Consider the following 17,830-nt stretch of genomic DNA (forward strand, 5'->3'; position numbering starts at 1 on the left):
AACATGAATTATGTTTATTTCTCCATGGGGATTGTCTGTTGATGTATGTTAATTAGTTATTGGTACAGACAGTAAACCATTTCAAACAAAGTAAAAAAAAATCGAATGAAAATGCAAATAACACTTATGCTTCATCGCATTCCAGTGACAACTCGTCATCGCGTAATAACCCCCGTAACAAGATAAAATAACTAGTTTATTCATGAATTCATTAATTCATGACCACAGAGGAAAAACAAGGACGAGACACCCGTTAACCACGTCAAAATACAAATTGATTTCCCCTCGGAAAGAGAGAGTGCTCAGTCAACGGCGACAGACGCAGATGTGTGTCAGACATGAGCCTCCGAAGCGTTCTCAAGCCTACTTTAACGGTATTCGTGTCGTTCAGTTGGGCCTCACAAAGCAACGCTACTAACACGGTATTGTCAGCCAAGAAAATAAAAGCAAAGAAAATCAAATGAACCAATGGGAATAAGACAAACAAGAAACAGCCACAGGTAGTTAAGGTTTTGTTTTGTAAATATTATTGTCCAACTTTTTGTCCAGTTTTCAGTCGGCGAAGACAGTTTGAACCGGTCGTAACCGGTTGATATAATCATTACCTAATGGCGTTTCATTTATTTCGTTATTTTCATTTTTAAAACCTCGCTCTAAAATCCATATTTTCTCACTTAAAGGGATCTTCTTGTGATTGCAGGCTCACAAAGCAGCGCTACGCGGCATCGATCCGGCACCTCGCGTTTCAAGTCCCAGGTGAAGGTGCTCAGGGGAGGGGGGAGAGTTTGGTGGTGGTGTGGGGGGGGTGGGGGCAGTGTTCGATGTCCGAAACCATCAGCCGTGACATGCTAGCCTCATTTTTGGGGTGAATCTCCTGAAAAACAGTCTGCGCAATGTCGTGTCTGATCGCAGTGAGCGTGAAATGAGAATTGATCACGGATTGCGTCGTGAATTGCGAAAACTGTTCGGGTTCGCTGTGGTAGTTAGCCGCTGCCAGCACTGCCGGTCCGCCTTTAGTGCCTCTCAAAAAGCGTCTCTGTTTGGGTCGATAGGGTCGTCGTCTCTTCACTCTCTAAAGTTGTGTACTAGCGGGGGGATAGCTTGCTATCACCGAGAGACACCTAGCGTAGAACTACGTTAGATGGCTATCAGCTCTCTACATAATCCGAGTCACAGGGGTGCGTGTGCACGTGTGAATTGGTTTCTCCAGATTCTCTCTCCCCGTCGCTGCCATTTTGTCCCCATAATCTGTCCATTCAGCTGCTTGATGAGACTCACCTCCTGCTCCCTTTCTCCTGCTATTAAACATCATCAGGGCTAACAGCAGACTGCAGTTCATTGAAAATGGCATCAGGGCTTATTCTACCGATCCCCTGGCTCCCACTGGGCTTCTCTTTGTCCCTCTATTAATGAACCTCTCTGTCCTTCTGCTGTTATCTAATTGCTGGACTTGGACTTGACTTTTTTTAGCACAGCTCAGACCAATTTCTTCTGTTTCTCTCTCTCTCTTTCTCTTTCCCCTTGCAGCTCTTGAATCTCTTCTCGTCTCCCTCCTCCTTCCCCCCCTACTCCCCCTCAAACTGTCCTCCCTTTCTCCCTCTGATTCATCCATTTTTCCTCCCTCCCTCCCTCCCTGTCCTCCCCTCCTCTCATGGTCTTAGTCCAGTGTGTGTGATGTATATGACTCGCCGTGTTCAAAAATAGGCATACGTACGTATGTGGGTCCCCTGTATGCGTGTTTGTGTGAGTGTACTATGCATACAAAGCCATGGATGCATGTACGTACGTATGTACGTACGTACGTATGTACGTAAGTATGCATTGATGCATGTATGTGTCAATGTATGTACATATACATGCATGCCTGTGAGTGTGTATTTGTGTGCGTGTGTGTGTGTGTGTGTGTGTGTGTGTGTGTGTGTGTGTGTGTTTGTTCCTGCACGCCGCACGGTGAGGAGGGTGGGGGGGCGGGGGGGTGTCACAGGGCGCTCAGGTCATGGCAGGACCGCGACTTCTGCCGCAGTATCTTGCTGCCGCGCTGGCGGCTCATCTCGCGGTAGCGGCCGCGGTCGCGGTCGCGGCCGTACGAGCGCGGCACCAGGCCCGCCAGGAAGCGCTTGGCCTTGCTGGTCAGGCTCTCCCTGCGGCCCGAGCCGGGGTCCCCGTCGGTCCATCCGGGGCCCACGGAGTCGCCCCGGGCGGCCCGCACCACGCTCTCCAGCAGCTCCCCGGTGCCGTGGTCCAGGGAGGCGGACAGCTCCAGGTAGAGGCAGTCGAACATCATGGCGCTGGAGTGGGCCTCTGGGGAGACAAAGGAGGTGGGGTTTCAATGCTGCCATGGTAGTCTGTTGAACACGTTCTTCTGATGCAAGAGAAGGAGGAGGAGAAGGGAGAGGGGGCAGGAGGTAGAGAGGAAGGAGGAGGAGATGGAGAAAAAATAAGAATATGAAATTTTTTAAAAGAGAGAGAGAAGGAAGAGGTGAAAGGAGTAGGAGAAAATGGTAGAAGAAAACCAAGAAAAAGAGGAGGAGAGGGAGCAGGAAGCTGAGAAGCACATGTTGTATCAGTATCTTATTAACTGATACAGGAAGAAGACAAGAATATGCAGAGGAGGAGGAGGAGAAGAGGAGTAGGGCGAGGAGGAGTAGGAGTAGAATGTAGAATGTCATGAGAGGTTCTGCAAATAGCCATTAGTCTCTGGACTCCCTCACAATACACCAGAGATTAACATATTGGGTGACCTCACCCATCTAAAAATAGATGCAGAGATAGGGAGAGACAGACAGAGAGATAGAGACAGAGACAGAGTGAGCGAGAGTTAGAGAGAGAGAGAGGGAGAGAGAGAGAGAGAGAGAGAGAGAGAGAGAGAGAGAGAGAGAGAGAGAGAGAGAGAGAGAGAGAGAGAGAGAGAGAGAGAGAGAGAGAGAGAGAGAGAGAGAGACACCGAGGACAGTGGGAGAGACAGAGAGACACAGACAGACAGAGAGAGAAAGAGGGACAGAGAGAGAGAGAGAGATAAACTAAAGGTGAGCGTCCACACTGGGTGAGGTATAATCTATAATCTTGTCAGATGGTCCAAATGGCAAAAGCTCTTTTCCCCTAACTGATTTCACCGGATAAGGGAAAATAATAACTGCCACTGTGGGGCGGACATTTTGTCCTGAACAGACTGTCCACCCAGCTGGTCAGAAGGGTGGAGGCCAAACCAACACACAACACATGATACTACAGTATGTTGAGAGCATGTCAGGCCAAGCTCGACATTTTTTATATATTTTTTTTATTCTCTCTAGTAGCGACGGAAAGACCAAAAACACTGTTATTACAATTGTCCAGTGTATAAAAAGAGTCCCTGAATCCAGAGTGGACATGGGGTCACAACCAGAAAGGAAGCAGCTGCTGGGAGCAACTAACGAGGCAAGACCGTCAAAACTAAACCAGAAGCACTTTCACCATGTCCCATCACCATCACCCATCACTCCGCATTCAAGCATCCATCCATCACCTCATTCATTCATCCGTTGGATTGTACAAGCTGTGGAAGAAGTGGAGAAGTTCAACTGCACCAGAACGGAGGGAGGAGGAGAAGAGATGATGAAGAGGGGAAGTGAAGGCAAATGAACAGAAGGAGAGAGGAGAGGAGACAGTGAACAGATGAGGAGAGAAGAGAGGAGACAGGTGAAATGAGGAGGAGAGGAGAAGAGAGGAGACAGTGAACAGATGAGGAGAGGAGAAGAGAGGAGACAGAGAACAGAGGAGGAGAGGAGAAGAGAGGAGACAGTGAACAGATGAGGAGAGGAGAAGAGAGGAGACAGTGAACAGAGGAGGAGAGGAGATAAGAGGAGACAGAGGACCAGAAGGAGAGAGGAGAATAGGAGGATAGGAGGATAGGAGAATAGGAGAAAGAGAACAGAAGGAGAGCGAATTGGGGAGAAGAGAGGATAAGGTGAACAGAAGGAGAGGAGAAGAGAAGAAAGGAGAAGAGTAGGAGACGATAACAATTGATTGGTCTCGTTTTTCTAATCGTTTCAGTACAAATACCAAATACTTTCTGCCAAATACAGGTATTTGGTTCAGGAATAATTCAAAATGATTATATATATATTTATAATTGGATTTTATTTTTACACTAAACTAGTCTAGACTCACTCCTTGGTCACCCCCACGAGACAAGTCTAGACTTACTCCAAGGTTAACCCTACTAGACAAGTCTAGACTCACTCCTGGGTCAACCATTCTTGACAAATCTAGACCAATGTGGAGAAGAGGTGAGAGGAGAGGAGAGGAGAGGAGAGGAGAGGAGAGGAGAGGAGAGGAGAGGAGAGCGAGGACAGGAGACGGGTGAAAGGTGGAGGGGGAGGAGATGAGGACATGTCAGGTGTCGCTGAAAGCTGTGGAGTCAGCAGGTACGGAAGTCCTGACACACCAGGGGCTGACAGGAGGTGGAAGGGAGGGGGAGATAGAGGGAGAGAGGTAGGGAGAGGGAGAGAGAGAGAGAGAGAAAGAGATAGAGAGAGAGAATTTAAATAGACATTTGAGAGCATGGAAGGACACAAACAAGGAAAAGAGAGGGAGGACAAGAGAGAGAAAAGAGAAAACAACAAGCAGAGAGAGAGAGAGAGAGAGAGAGAGAGAGAAAGAGGGGGGAGAAAGAGAGAGAGAGAGAGAGAGGGGAGAAAGAGAGAATGAGAGAAAGAAAGAGACAGAGTGAGTGAGTGAGTGAGTGAGTGAGAGAGACTGGGAGCAGGCCCTCACTCCCACTCAGACAGTGATATGTGTTTGGCCCCGGGAATGAGCGGGCGAGAGACTTCAACTAAGTGAGAGAGAAATCGAAGGAGAGCAAGAAACCACGACACAAGACGGGCGAGTGACTCAGAGAGAGGGCGATCCAGATAGAGAGGGAGGGGGGAGCCATGAGAGGTGGGAAATAAAAGTGTCAGAGGGGACACCATTACCGTGCATCAATGACCCCTGACGCCTCTGTGTGGACAGGACCACTGACAGGAAGTCCATGCGGGTCCACTTCCTCCCTCACCCACCCTCGAAATGCTGATCAGTAACGCGCAACGCTCTGTTAGACATGGCGCCGGATACAAGCGGGAGACGTAGATATAAATATATCGACATGTAAATATAGGCGTATCCATGCCCTGTGCGGCGGTATTACAATACTGCTGACCGAGTGCTGCTTCCTGATCCATGAGGAGAGAAAATGCTGAATAGAGGTATGGTAGATATCTCTCTCCCTCTGGTATGATCCCTCCTTCTCTCTTCTCTTCCCCCGGTATCATCTCTCCGTCTCTCTCTTCTCCTCTTTCCCTCCCTCTCATATGAACCCTCCTTCTATCTCTTACTCTCCTCTTTCCCTCCCTCTGGTATCATCCCTCCTTCTCCTCTTTCCCGCCCTCTCGTATGATCCCTCCTTCTCTCTCCTCCTCTTTCCTATCCGCCTCTCCTCATACCTCCTTCTCGTCTCTCCTTTCTCCTCCTCTCTTCTCTCCTCTCATTTCATCTCCTCACCTCTCTCCTCTCCTCACCTGTCCTCCCCCTACGTTTCTCGTCTGTTCTCTCCGTTCCATCTCTCCTTTCCTCTCCTCTCTTCCTCTTTGCTTCCTTCCTCGTGCCTCCTCTCCTCTCTCGATGTCTTCCTTCCTTCAATCGGTCAACTGAACCTCTTCATACCCCCTCCTGTTCCCTTTACACGCACACACACACTTTTACACACACACACACACACACACACACACACACACACACACACACACACACACACACACACACACACACACACACACACACACACACACACACAGACATTCACACACACACACACACACACACACACACACACACACACACACACACACACACACACACACACACACACACACACACACACAATCCTGGCCTGAACTCCCAATGTCCTGACCGGCGTCAGAGCGGACAGGACAGCCGTATGCCACGACCGCTGCAACCGCCCCCGTGGTGGAGAACAAAGCTCAACCAAAACAACATATTTTGACCCCCGTATCATCCAGCTACAAGCACAACAGGCAGGTTAAGACACACACACACGCATACAGACCAACACACACACACAGGCGGGTCAACGCCCACACACACACAAGTACACAAACACATACACACAGGCGGGTCAACGCACACAGACACACACACCACACAGACACGCGGGTAAACACACACAGGCAGGGCAACACTCTCACACACACATAAACAAATGGGCAGGTAACACACACACACACACACACATACAGACATCACACACACATCACACACACCCAAACACACTATATCTGCACCCCCTGCCATTTGACTCTTTTCCCTCCCTCCATCTCTCCTCTCTCCTCTGTCCATCCTGTGTTCCTCGCCCCCTCCTTATCGTGCCCTACCACACGCAGTGCAAGCACACACAAGACGGAGACCAGGCCTGTGTGTTCCTGTCTGTCTGTGTTTGTGTGTTGGTGTATGCCTGTAGCTGTGTGTGTTTGTGTGTTCCAGTGTGGGCCTGTGTTCCTGTGGGTGTGTGTGTTGGGGGTGTTAGCCTGTGTGTGTGTTTGTGTGCCTAGGTGTGTGTATGTGTGTGCCTGTGTGTGTGTATCTACGCATGCATTTGTGCACAATTGTTGTGTATTGCTCTCCTGCATTCAAAGGATTTTTTGCTTCACGATGTGGCATACATCTGTTGACACACACACACACATACACACACAGGCATCAATCCATCCATGCGAGGGAAAGATACTGACAAGAGGGGGCCGCCCTGACAGAGTGAGATAATCCCCCATGAGACATGGTATCTTCCAGAACACACACACACACACACACACACACACACACACACACACACACACACACACACAAACTCATATACACACACACTCACACAGAGGCATGGGGCAGCAGAGACTCCGAGAGACGGATCGCTGTGCTGTGTCCACAGAGCAGCAGAGCAGGCTGGGCTCTCTACCCGGGGCGGTGTCACCCGATAGCCTTCCCGGGGAACAGTCCGAGCCCCCGAGACGCTAACTTGTTTGCATATGCAAATGTAGCATCGCTGCTCGGCAGAGCTGGGGTACAGGGCTAAAGCTGTGGAGCTCGATTCACTGTACTCCGTCTCAGCTCCCTTCCCTCTTCAAACGATTTGACTATATCGTTTTCACAGTTTTAGGAGTCTGTACTTTTCGTTTTTTTTCCATTTCTGTAAAGGCTTACTTCCAGTTGAAAAGAACAGACTGAGAAGCCGATACCGCACAACCTTCCACCACAGTCGGAGATCCAGAACCTTTTGTTTTAAGAAACAAACCATTAAAAATGCAAGACGCCATGACGTCGTCAAGAAGTACGTCACCACATGCTCCAACATAACAACACAACTCTTAGGTCTACCACAGAGAACAAAAATAAATCATGGCATCAATTCTCAGTCTATTTCTCTGGTGTGACACGCAGAACGCTCCGGCGCGCCGCGGCGGTCTGACCTCTGTGAAACAGGGACACAGAGGAGCACGGAGCCCCGGGTTGGCGGATGTAAATAATGCATGTTGTTGTTCAGCCACCAGGGGCCGTCTCACGGCGTCTGCGCGGCGGGGGAGCCGCCAGCCATCGACCCCAGCAAACCCTGAAGTCAGCCCCCTCCGAGAACCCTTCCTCCAGCGGTGGGGGGTCCATACTGATTTAGTAAGGGGTTGGTTCAAGGCGTGCCTAGAATACCCCGGGGAGCGCAAGACTAATGCACTCTGGACTCACAGAATGTGTTTACAAAAAAATGAACAGACTTGTTTTGGTTGCTATTTATTCATTTAGCGGACGATCACATTGATGCTATTCAGGGCTATGTCGGGAAAGAGCAGCTAGGTTGTTGGGCATGGCAGTCCCGCTCAAGGATGCCTACAGTTGGACCTACACTGGGGATTGAACCCACGGTGTTTTCGGCTTGCATCAAACGCCCTTGCCCGCTGCCCAGTGCACTACACATCCTGGTGTATTTTTATCCCAGATGAAGTAGTGGTGGCAATCATGTGGCCCAACGAGCTCTCACAGTTCCCTACCGTGCCTCCCCTTCTACATAATCACATCTTAAATCAACCCTCTTTATATGAAGATTTGTCTGGAAAAAAACCATTCACCCGCGGGTTAATTGCACACGTGTGGAGAGACTGAGCTGATGGAGGACGAAAGCTGCCGGGTTCTCGTCTCATGGACGTAGGGGGGTCTTTAGACCGGGAGAGGTACAGTGGAGTAGAGAAGAGGTACAATAGAAGTACATTTGAATACGGTAGTTACAGTAGAGGTACAGTATATAACAGTAGAGAACAATAGAGTTCAGAATAGGTACCGTACAGAACAGCAGATACACCGTTTCAATATAGTTGAGTACAAACAGGTACAGTAGAGAGCACAATAGAGTAGAGAAGGGGTTCAGCAGAATGATAATAATCCCCTGATGCATACAATCAGGAGATATGCTTGATGTGAGGGTAGATGAGGAGAGGTACACTAGAGTATATCAAGACGATAACAAACCCCTGATGCATACAGACAGGAGATACGGTTGATACGAAAGGAGATGAGGACATGGTGGAGCCATAACGCCATTTTGTGCGATCAACGTGGGCCATCTGGGGAATTACTGTGTTTCTTTGGTTATTGGTGTGTGTGTGTGTGTGCGTGTGTGTGTGTGTGTGTGTGTGTGTGTGTGTGTGTGTGTGTGTGTGTGTGTGTGTGTGTGTGTGTGTGTGTGACTGTTAGGGTATGTGTGTGTGCGTGTGGGTGTGTGTGTGTCTATATGTGTGTGCCTGTGAGTGTGTGTGGGTACATGTGTGTCAGTGTGTCTGTTGTGTGTGTCTATGTATATGTGTTTGTGTGTATGGGCAAATGTGGGTGTGGTAGAAAAGCAGAACATAGTTGATGCTTATCTTGGTTATGCATCGATGAGGGTATTTAAGGAGTTGTTGTGTCAATGCTCGTAAACACGACGACCTCAAAAGATGCTCCAATTTAGAGACAAACTCAATAATCAGACACACATCCTCAGGCTTAGAGCACACACCCACACACACACACACACACTCACACACACACACACACACACACACAAACACACTAACTCACACACACACACACACAGACCAAGTCAGACACACACACACGCGCGCACACACACACACACACACACACACACACACACACACACACACACACACATTGATGTGTGGGTGTGAAGGATAGCGCTAAGAGACAACTAATTAAAAGGAATTCTAGTCTGCTCTGTTAGGACCATTTTAAACTAGATCAGTGGAGTGTGTCTTTAAACCTATGTGTGTGATGTTTGCGGGAATATTTTTCTGTCTCTATATGCACCCAATTTGTATGGTGCTGTTTGTGTGTGTGTACGTGTGTGTATGTGTGTGCGCGTGTGTGTGTGTGTGTGTGTGTGTGTGTGTGTGTGTGTGTGTGTGTGTGTGTGTGTGTGTGTGTGTGTGTGTGTGTGTGTGTGTGTGTGTGTGTGTGTGTGTGTGTGTGTGTGTGTGAGTGTGTGAGTGTTGGTGTCGTTTTTGTACATCTTTTTCTTTTCTATGCTAAGAATGTGTAGACCTCTACATGTTTGCGTGCGTGTGTGCGTGCATGCGTGCGTGGAGGCCCCGCCGCTGCCTACCCTCAGTGCTGATCTCCCTGCAGCGCACCAGGTCGCTCTTGTTGCCCACCAGGATGATGGGCGTGGTGGGCAGCGACTCCCGCAGCAGGAGGCGGAGCTGGGCCGTGCGGTGGAAGCTCCGCCTGTCCGTCACCGAGAACACCAGCACACATACGTCACACTGCAGCCCGGACAGGTCCTATAGTGAACGAACACACACACACACACACACACACACACACACACACACACACACACACACACACACACACACACACACACACACACACACACACACACACACACACACACACACACACACACACACACACACACACACACACACGATTAAAGACTATTACGTAGCACAAGGGGAAAAAATCAACAAAGTTGAGGAGGTGTCATTAACTCTTCCAGATGAGCTGGATTATGTTTATGCACGCTTTGAGCGTGCATAAACACCCCGTGCCGTGGAGATGCAAATGGACCGGGACCCCTGCCCACTGGAAATATCAAGAGTAGACCCCAGGCCCAGACGGCATCCCGAGTACTCAAGGGCCCAATTCCAATGTCCGGACTCACGGACTTTGCTGCGCATTCTCGCAAATTTATTAAGGCTTTAGGGCTGTCCCAATGTCGAATACCAAAAGGCGTGATGGTTTGAGTCCACATGTGAGTCTGCATCAGTGCAGACTTCACCTAAGGGAATTACCCACAGTTCAAAGCGTTGTGATGTTAAAAATCCGGAAACTAGGAAGGTAAACAACAAAATTACGCTACTGTCAATGCGCGACCAGATGGGAATTTTGGCCTTTTTTTAGTGAGCCGGATCATTTGGATCAGCTCACCAACAACAGCCGACTCTTTTGGCTCCCAAACGGCTCTTCATATGACTAATTATACCTTTTATAATTCAGCCAAATGTAGCCCGTTCTGACTTATGGCTAGTATGTGTAGGCCAATAATCACCTATTTCAATACATCCTTTATAATGAAGTAGTATTCAAAAGTAAAAATATATTTTTTCTAATATCAATAAATTGCTGTAGCCGATTGTTTTCATTGCATTTACAAAAAAACAAAAAAACAAAAAAAATGAGAATTCCCAAACCGGCAAGTATCAGCAGCCTCTTGTCATTAAACGTTGACAAGGTAACATGTGCCCTCGTGAAGTGCTGTCCCAATCCCATATATACCTATCTGAGCCCCACACTCACTTAGCACCTGAGATCAATTAAGTCTGTGAGACCTTAGTCCTTAGTCCTCAGGGCTCACTTTGGGATTGGGCCATGGTGTGTGCAGACCAGCCGGCGGATGTATTCACTCAGCTTTTAAACACATCCCTACAACAATCTGTACTTCTGACAAGCTTCAAGAGAACGACCATTGTTCCTGCACCCAAGAAAACAGAAGCCCGCTGTTTAAATGACTACCGCCCGTAGCTCTCAAATCGGTCACCAAGAAGTGCTTTGAGCGGCTAGTCAAAACCCATATCACCTCTTCTCTAACTGACACCCTGGACCCTCTACAGTTCGCCTACAGGCCAAACAGATCTACTGACGGGGCCAACGCCCTCATCCTCCACACTGCCATCTCCCAACTCACATATGTGAGAATGCTATTCATTGACTTAGTACTTAGTTGACTTAGTACCTTAGTACTGGAGCACCACAGGGCTAGATGCTCAGCCCCCTCCTGTAATCGCTGTTCACGCACGACTGGGTGGCCACACACAGCTCAAATACAATCAATATGTTTGCTGTCATCGGCCTGATCTACGACAACGATGAAACAGCCTACAGGGAGGAAGTGAGGGCCCCTGTCAACATGGTGCCATGACAACAACCTCCATCTCAACGTCAGCAAAACTAAGGAGCTCATTGTGGACTACAGGAAGCTGCAGAGAGGAGCCCATACCCCCATCCACATAGATGGGGCTGCAGTGGAGAGAGTCAGTAGCTTCATGTTCCTTGGGGTCCACATCAGCGAGGACCTGTCCTCGTCATACCACACCGACATTGTTGTTAGACACGGCTCTTCTTCCTACGCAGACCGTAGAAGTTCGGTATGGACTCCAGGATACCCTGACTGGCTGCATCACCGCCTGGTATGGGAATTGCAACGACGGTGACCTCAAAGCTCTGCAGAGGGTCGTGAAAACTGCACAGCACATCACCAGGTCTGATCTGCCCTCCCTACAGGACCTTTACACTCGTAGATGGAGGAATAAAGCACAGACTATTCTCAGGGACCACAGCCACCCTAGCAAGAAATTGTTCACTCTGCGACGCTATCGGAGCATCAGAACACGATCCAACCGGCTCAAGAACAGCTCTGAGCACCGCAAGACTCTTGAACTCTTAACCCCACACACACAAACATGAATGCACACATGCACACAAACATACATACACGCACACATAAATACATCACAAATACTCAGATGCAGATTCAGACGCACACACATACATACACACACATATGCATGCAAGCAGACACATACACAAGTTCCCGCAGACACACACCCATGCACTTCCCACAGAGATGCACCCATGTAGAGACACACCCACCCACCCACCAACACACACACACACACAGTTCATTGAGTTAAGTGGGTGTGAGGAAGGGTGTGAGGGAGGGGAAGGAGCACCTAGAACATGCTTCTTGGTTTTATGGACAGTATGATAACATTGGAAAGTAAATCGAAATAAACATCAAAACAATCACATTCAATGTACAGCACTTTGAGTGGTCACTGAGGTCAGAAAACTAAAAGATTAGATTAATTCATAAAGAATAAAATGCATTCCCTTCTCATGCCTAGAATATTAGACTACCGGCCAAAAGGTGCTAGGTTTTATTCTCAATATCAACAGTCTATCTGCAGACATTCATGAGAAATAGCCCTACCTCTACCTTCTCATTAATTACCTGCATCTGAAATTAATAAAATCATTTTAAGTATTCAACATGATGTAATGGTACTGACATCATATTATAATGGCACTGAAAGCATATCGTAATGGTATTGACAACATATTGTAATGGTTCTGGCAATATAACTGTAACGGTACCGACAGCATGACTGACGGCGTACTATAACGGCACTGACAGCATTAATGACAGCATTGTGAAACGGTACTGACATCAGGGGAGAGGTCCAAACAGGACGGGCAGCACATCCTTCTGAACCAACGCGGGGCGACGGAGCCTGAGTCTCCACCCAATTTGTCCCACTGAGAGCCACAGGGCGGTATCTCACCCTTGACTTCACCATGGCTAGCGCTGTCCCGGTGGGGCCAGGCCCATCAAGGGCTTCATTAAACTGCCAGACAAGACAGCAAGACACCTGGCTTAAAGGTCACTGGCCATGTCTTCCTTATCTCTCTCTCTCTCTCTCTCTCTGTATTGTCCTGTCTCTCTCCGTCTCTCTACTGCTTCTTCTCTTTTTCACTTTTTCTCCTATTGACATCATCTCTCTCTCTCTCTCTCTCTCCTCCTCTCTCCTCTCTCTCTCTCTCTCTCTCTCTCTCTCTCTCTCTCTCTCTCTCTCTCTCTCTCTCTCTCTCTCTCTCTCTCTCTCTCTCTCTCTCTCTCTCTCTCTCTCCATCTCTGAGTGTTTGTGACTTGACTATATCCCTTTTTCCCCCTCTCTCTCTCTCTCTCTCTCTCTCTCTCCCTTTAGCGTCTGTCGCTTGTCACAATCTTTGTGCTCATGACTCCCCTTTATTGAGTCTGGTTATTCCTGAGCTGTCCTGTTTCTGGTTGTTATTGCCAAGGCTCCGGCTGGCTCTTGACCGTTGACTTAGCCCAGTAGAGGGACAGGTTGTTTTTAAGTGTTCCCCTTTGATGGCTTTTGATGATGCTTTCATTTTGCTCAATCATGCTGGAGAAAAAAAGTTTTTTGATGCTATCTTTATAATCATCGCTCCAGGAGGACGGCTAAGCTAAAGCAAGTCACAATTTATGTTTTAGGCGGGGGGACATGGCAGTGGATCCACCCGATTTAATGACAAAAAAGAGGGTAGACCGACGGAAAGAGGGGGAGAGAGATGCAGACTGGGGGAGAGAGGCAAGAGAGCCGGAGACACACAGAAAGTAGGACAGATTGATAAAGATATGACTAAGAGACAGAGATGGAGAAGAGAGAGAGGGAGGAGGGAGGAGGGAGCCGTCAGGAAGTTCCCATATCTCCCAGTCTGTGGTTTGACGAGGAACCATTATTTCGGACTCTAAATGGCGATAATGAGAGGTGAGTTGCACGCAGGGAGGGTTTGCGTTGCTAGCACAGCCAAAAACAACTTGGTCGCGGCGCGCTGCTAGCTAGCGGGACAGGGGGAGGTGGGGTCGGAGGAAGGTAAACAGGTCACTGAGGCTAAGCGGTACGTCGGCTATAGAGGAATGCTTCGGCCTGTCAAGCAGTGCCACCGCTATCTATAGAACCGTCCAACAGGGAGTCGTGATGCTGGGGACCGTTTGTGAGTGGCTATGCTGAAGTCATTTTCTCGTGCTCATTGCAGTGAGTGCCTAATTAGTGCCTAATTAGCTCATTATTTACGATTCATGTACTACTATAGCTCATTGTGTTTATGAATAGAGGTAGATGATTAAAAGGTAACTATTTATATCCATCAATCTGCCGTTATGCATAACGGTTCGGGCAGATTGATGAATAGATGTAGATGATAAAAAGGTATCTATTTCCATCCATCGATCTGCTATAATGCATCAAGGTTCGGGCAGAAATTGTGTTGACAGATTCCTCGTTTCTAAATTACAATTCTCGGTGCTAGATTACAATTTTAGATTGTATATTCAAATTCTCAATTCTAGATTACAATCCTGGAATCTAGATTACAATTTACATAGCGTTTGCCGGGCCATGCCAGTCGCAATAACATCATAAAATATTGACCACTGGTAACGGAATTAAATGCATTGCTTGTGACCTAAATAGAATCCAGATAAGGACCCACAGATTTGCCAGTTTTTGCGTGTGCGCACATATGGCCTGTGTGTGCCTGCTTGTGTGTGTGTGTGTGTGTGTGTGTGTGTGTGTGTGTGTGTGTGTGTGTGTGTGTGTGTGTGTGTGTGTGTGTGTGTGTGTGTGTGTGTGTGTGTGTGTTTGTGTGTGCCAGTGTGTGCTCATGCCCTACATCTAAGTCGCCGGAAGGTGAATATTTAAACCCTCGAGGGAGCGACACGCCTGAAAAATTCACATCTTCTCAAGCAGCGACGAGGGATACGATTGGACGGTGAAGCAGGAAGTTCATGCAGAGCTTCCTGGCAGAAGAGCAGGGGGGTGAGGAAGAATGGAAGAGAGGAGGGGATGAAGAGGGGGTGGGGTGGAGGAGGAGAGAGGAGGGGGTGGGGTGGAGGAGGAGGAGAGGGGATGGAGGAGGAGGAGGAGAGGGGATGGAGGAGGAGGAGGAGGGGGAGGAGGAGGAGGAGGGGGGATGGGAGAGGAGGGGGTAGGGTGGAGGTGGAGGAGGAGGAGGGGTGGAGGAGGAGGAGGAAGAGGAGGAGGAGGGGGTGGGGTGGAGGAGGAGGAGAGGGGATGGAGGAGGAGGAGGAGGAGAGGGGATGGAGGAGGAGGAGGAGGGGGAGGAGGAGGAGGAGGGGGGATGGAGGAGGAGGAGGGGGTAGGGTGGAGGTGAGGAGGAGGAGGGGTGGAGGAGGAGGAGGAAGAGGAGGAGGAGGGGGTGGGGTGAGGAGGAGGAGGAGGAGGAGAGGGAGGAGGAGGGGGTGGGGTGGAGGAGGAGGAGGAGGAGGGGGGATGGAGGAGGAGGAGGAGCAGGATGGGGGAGGAGGAAAGAGGGGGGGTGGAGGAATGGGAGGGTAGGAGGAGAAGGAGGAGGTGGGAGGGAAGGAGGAGGAGGAACAGGAGAAGGAGGAGGGGGGGGGCGGTGGGGGAGAATAAAAAGGAGGGGGTGCGACAGAGAAACTAAACTATGGAAGTAGTTAGACTAGGAGACAGAGAACATCGATTGGTCGAGTGACGGAGTGGCCCGGGGGGAGTGCAAGCACACAGTAAGTAGGCTTTACATCAGGTCTCTGCATCACTCTCTCTCCTCACACCAGACAGGTTTCTCTCTCTCTCGCCCTCTTACCCTCTTTCTTTCTTTCTTTCTTTCTTTATCTTTCCCTCTCACCCAACCTATCTCCCACACATCTCTGCCTGACCCACTCTCTGTCAGACTCTCTATCTCCTTTTCTCTCTCTCTTTCTCCCTCTGACCCTTCCCTTCTCCCTGCTCTCTTTTAATCTTTTTGTTTGTCTTCGCCCCTCTAGGGCAGAAGTAGCACAGGAGGTAGAGTGGGTTGACTTTTAACCGGAAAGGTTGCTAGTGTGATCCCGGCTCCTCCTACCGGTGTGTCGAGGCGTCCCTGAGCAAGACGCCCCACCCTAACTGCTCCGACGAGCTGGCTGTCGCCTTGCATGGTTGACACCGCCGTCACTGTGGGAATGTGTAATTGATGTTTGTAAGTCGCTTTGGATAGTGTCCTCTAATTGCCCTAAACGTAATTGTAAAATGTAACGTTAATCATTCTCAACTCCGCTTCCACTCTCTATTTCTATCTCTCCACCTTTCTCTCTCTCTATTCTCAGTACCTCCACCTTCTCTCTCTCTCTCTCTCCACCTTCCTCTCTCTGTCTCTCCATCAAACTCAGTCTCTAAATCTCTCTCTCTGCACCATCTCTCTCCATCTCTCCTTCTCTTTTTCTCCACCCCCCCCCCCCCCCCCCCCCCCCCCGTCTTCCTACGAGTTCCTCCTGTTCCCTGAGTGCAGGCCATCTGTCAACACCTGCCACTCCCCAACACAGGTGCACGCCCAAACACGTACATGCCGCATACGTGCACGCCCACACACGTGCACAGCCACACGTGCACACCCATACACTTACATGCCCCATACGTGTATGCCCACACACGTTCCCACACATGCACTCCCACACACGTACAGGCCCGTACGTGTACGCCCACAAATGTGCACAGCCACATGTGTTCATGCCTACACGCGTGCACCGCCAAACAAATGCACACTGACACACACACAAATAGAAAGAAATGAGATGATGTTGCACCCGCAAAAAGGCCTATGAAAATAAATAAACTCATCAATCCACACATGCTATCATCTGTGTGTATCACACAAACACATATGTTTATCACACAAACACATGCGCACACAAATACACACACCTATAGCACGTCATCTTGTAGGTGCTTAATCAGCTGTTGTTTAACACTAGTTGACACAAATGAGTTGGGGTTAGGGTTAATAAATGCTGAGCGCTGCATGGTAATGCGCTCAGACTAAAGTCATAATCTCATCAGGGTTTACCATGGCCAAAAACAAACATCTGGATAAATCCTTATTTTGTGTGTGCTGCCATGTGTGTGTGTGCGTGTGGTTGTGTGTGATTTGGAGTTGAACTCTGCTCCCAATCCTCTGTATTTATGTGTGTGCATGTGTGTGTGGGTGTGTTGAACTCGGCTCCAAATCCGCTGTGTGTGTGCATGTGTGTGCGTGTTTTTATGCGTGTGTGTCAACATGTATTTTCTCATTATAAAGGTTGTCTGCTGGTAAGTGGAACACAGATTTTAAGCTAAGTTAAGCTATGCGTTTGGTTTGGTTTTGTGGGGGCAGGGGGAGGCAGATGAGGTCAGTGCTCACGTGCTTGTACTCTCAAATGCAACAACCGACATGTGTGTGCACAAATGTCCCCACAGTGCATCAAACAAGGACCAGACGGTAATGTGGACACACAAACACACACAAACAAAGCCGCACACACACACAAATCTAACAAGCAGGATATTCAGATGACTAATGTCCCCACAATACAGAAGACACATACACACACACAAACATTCTAAAGGGTAGAAGGTTACCACTGGACTCATTTCTACCCAGCACAGGACCCCATTCACTGGTAGTGAATAACCATAAGGCATAGCTGGGCCAAACAGAACCCTGAAGCCTAGCTGGTCATGGAACGCCTGGGCAGCCCTGTGTGTGCTATCTGGGACGACATGAAGGAACAGATCAATATGGCTGATCAATGGAGACACAAACCAGAGGGAACAAGAACAGTGTGTGTGTGTGTCTAGGGACTTCCTTGTTCTGGCAGTCAAGGCATAAATCTGATACAACAACAACGGAGGATTTC

At 49.0% G+C, this 17,830-nt stretch overlaps 1 protein-coding gene across 1 annotated transcript in view; it reads right to left on the reverse strand.

Annotated features, from left to right (window-relative positions):
• Nucleotides 1–17,830, reverse strand: part of rem2 (RAS (RAD and GEM)-like GTP binding 2) — a 22,472-nt gene continuing 4,642 nt past the window's right edge. The window contains exons 3-4 of the mRNA XM_060058748.1: nt 9,677–9,854; nt 1–2,301 (exon numbers count right to left, since the gene is read on the reverse strand). Of these exons, the coding sequence (XP_059914731.1) occupies nt 1,979–2,301; nt 9,677–9,854 (501 nt within the window). The 3' untranslated portion in view covers nt 1–1,978. The remainder of the gene's footprint in view (nt 2,302–9,676; nt 9,855–17,830) is intronic.

Source organism: Gadus macrocephalus, chromosome 8 (assembly GCF_031168955.1).
Source record: "Gadus macrocephalus chromosome 8, ASM3116895v1".
Lineage (NCBI taxonomy): Eukaryota > Metazoa > Chordata > Actinopteri > Gadiformes > Gadidae > Gadus > Gadus macrocephalus.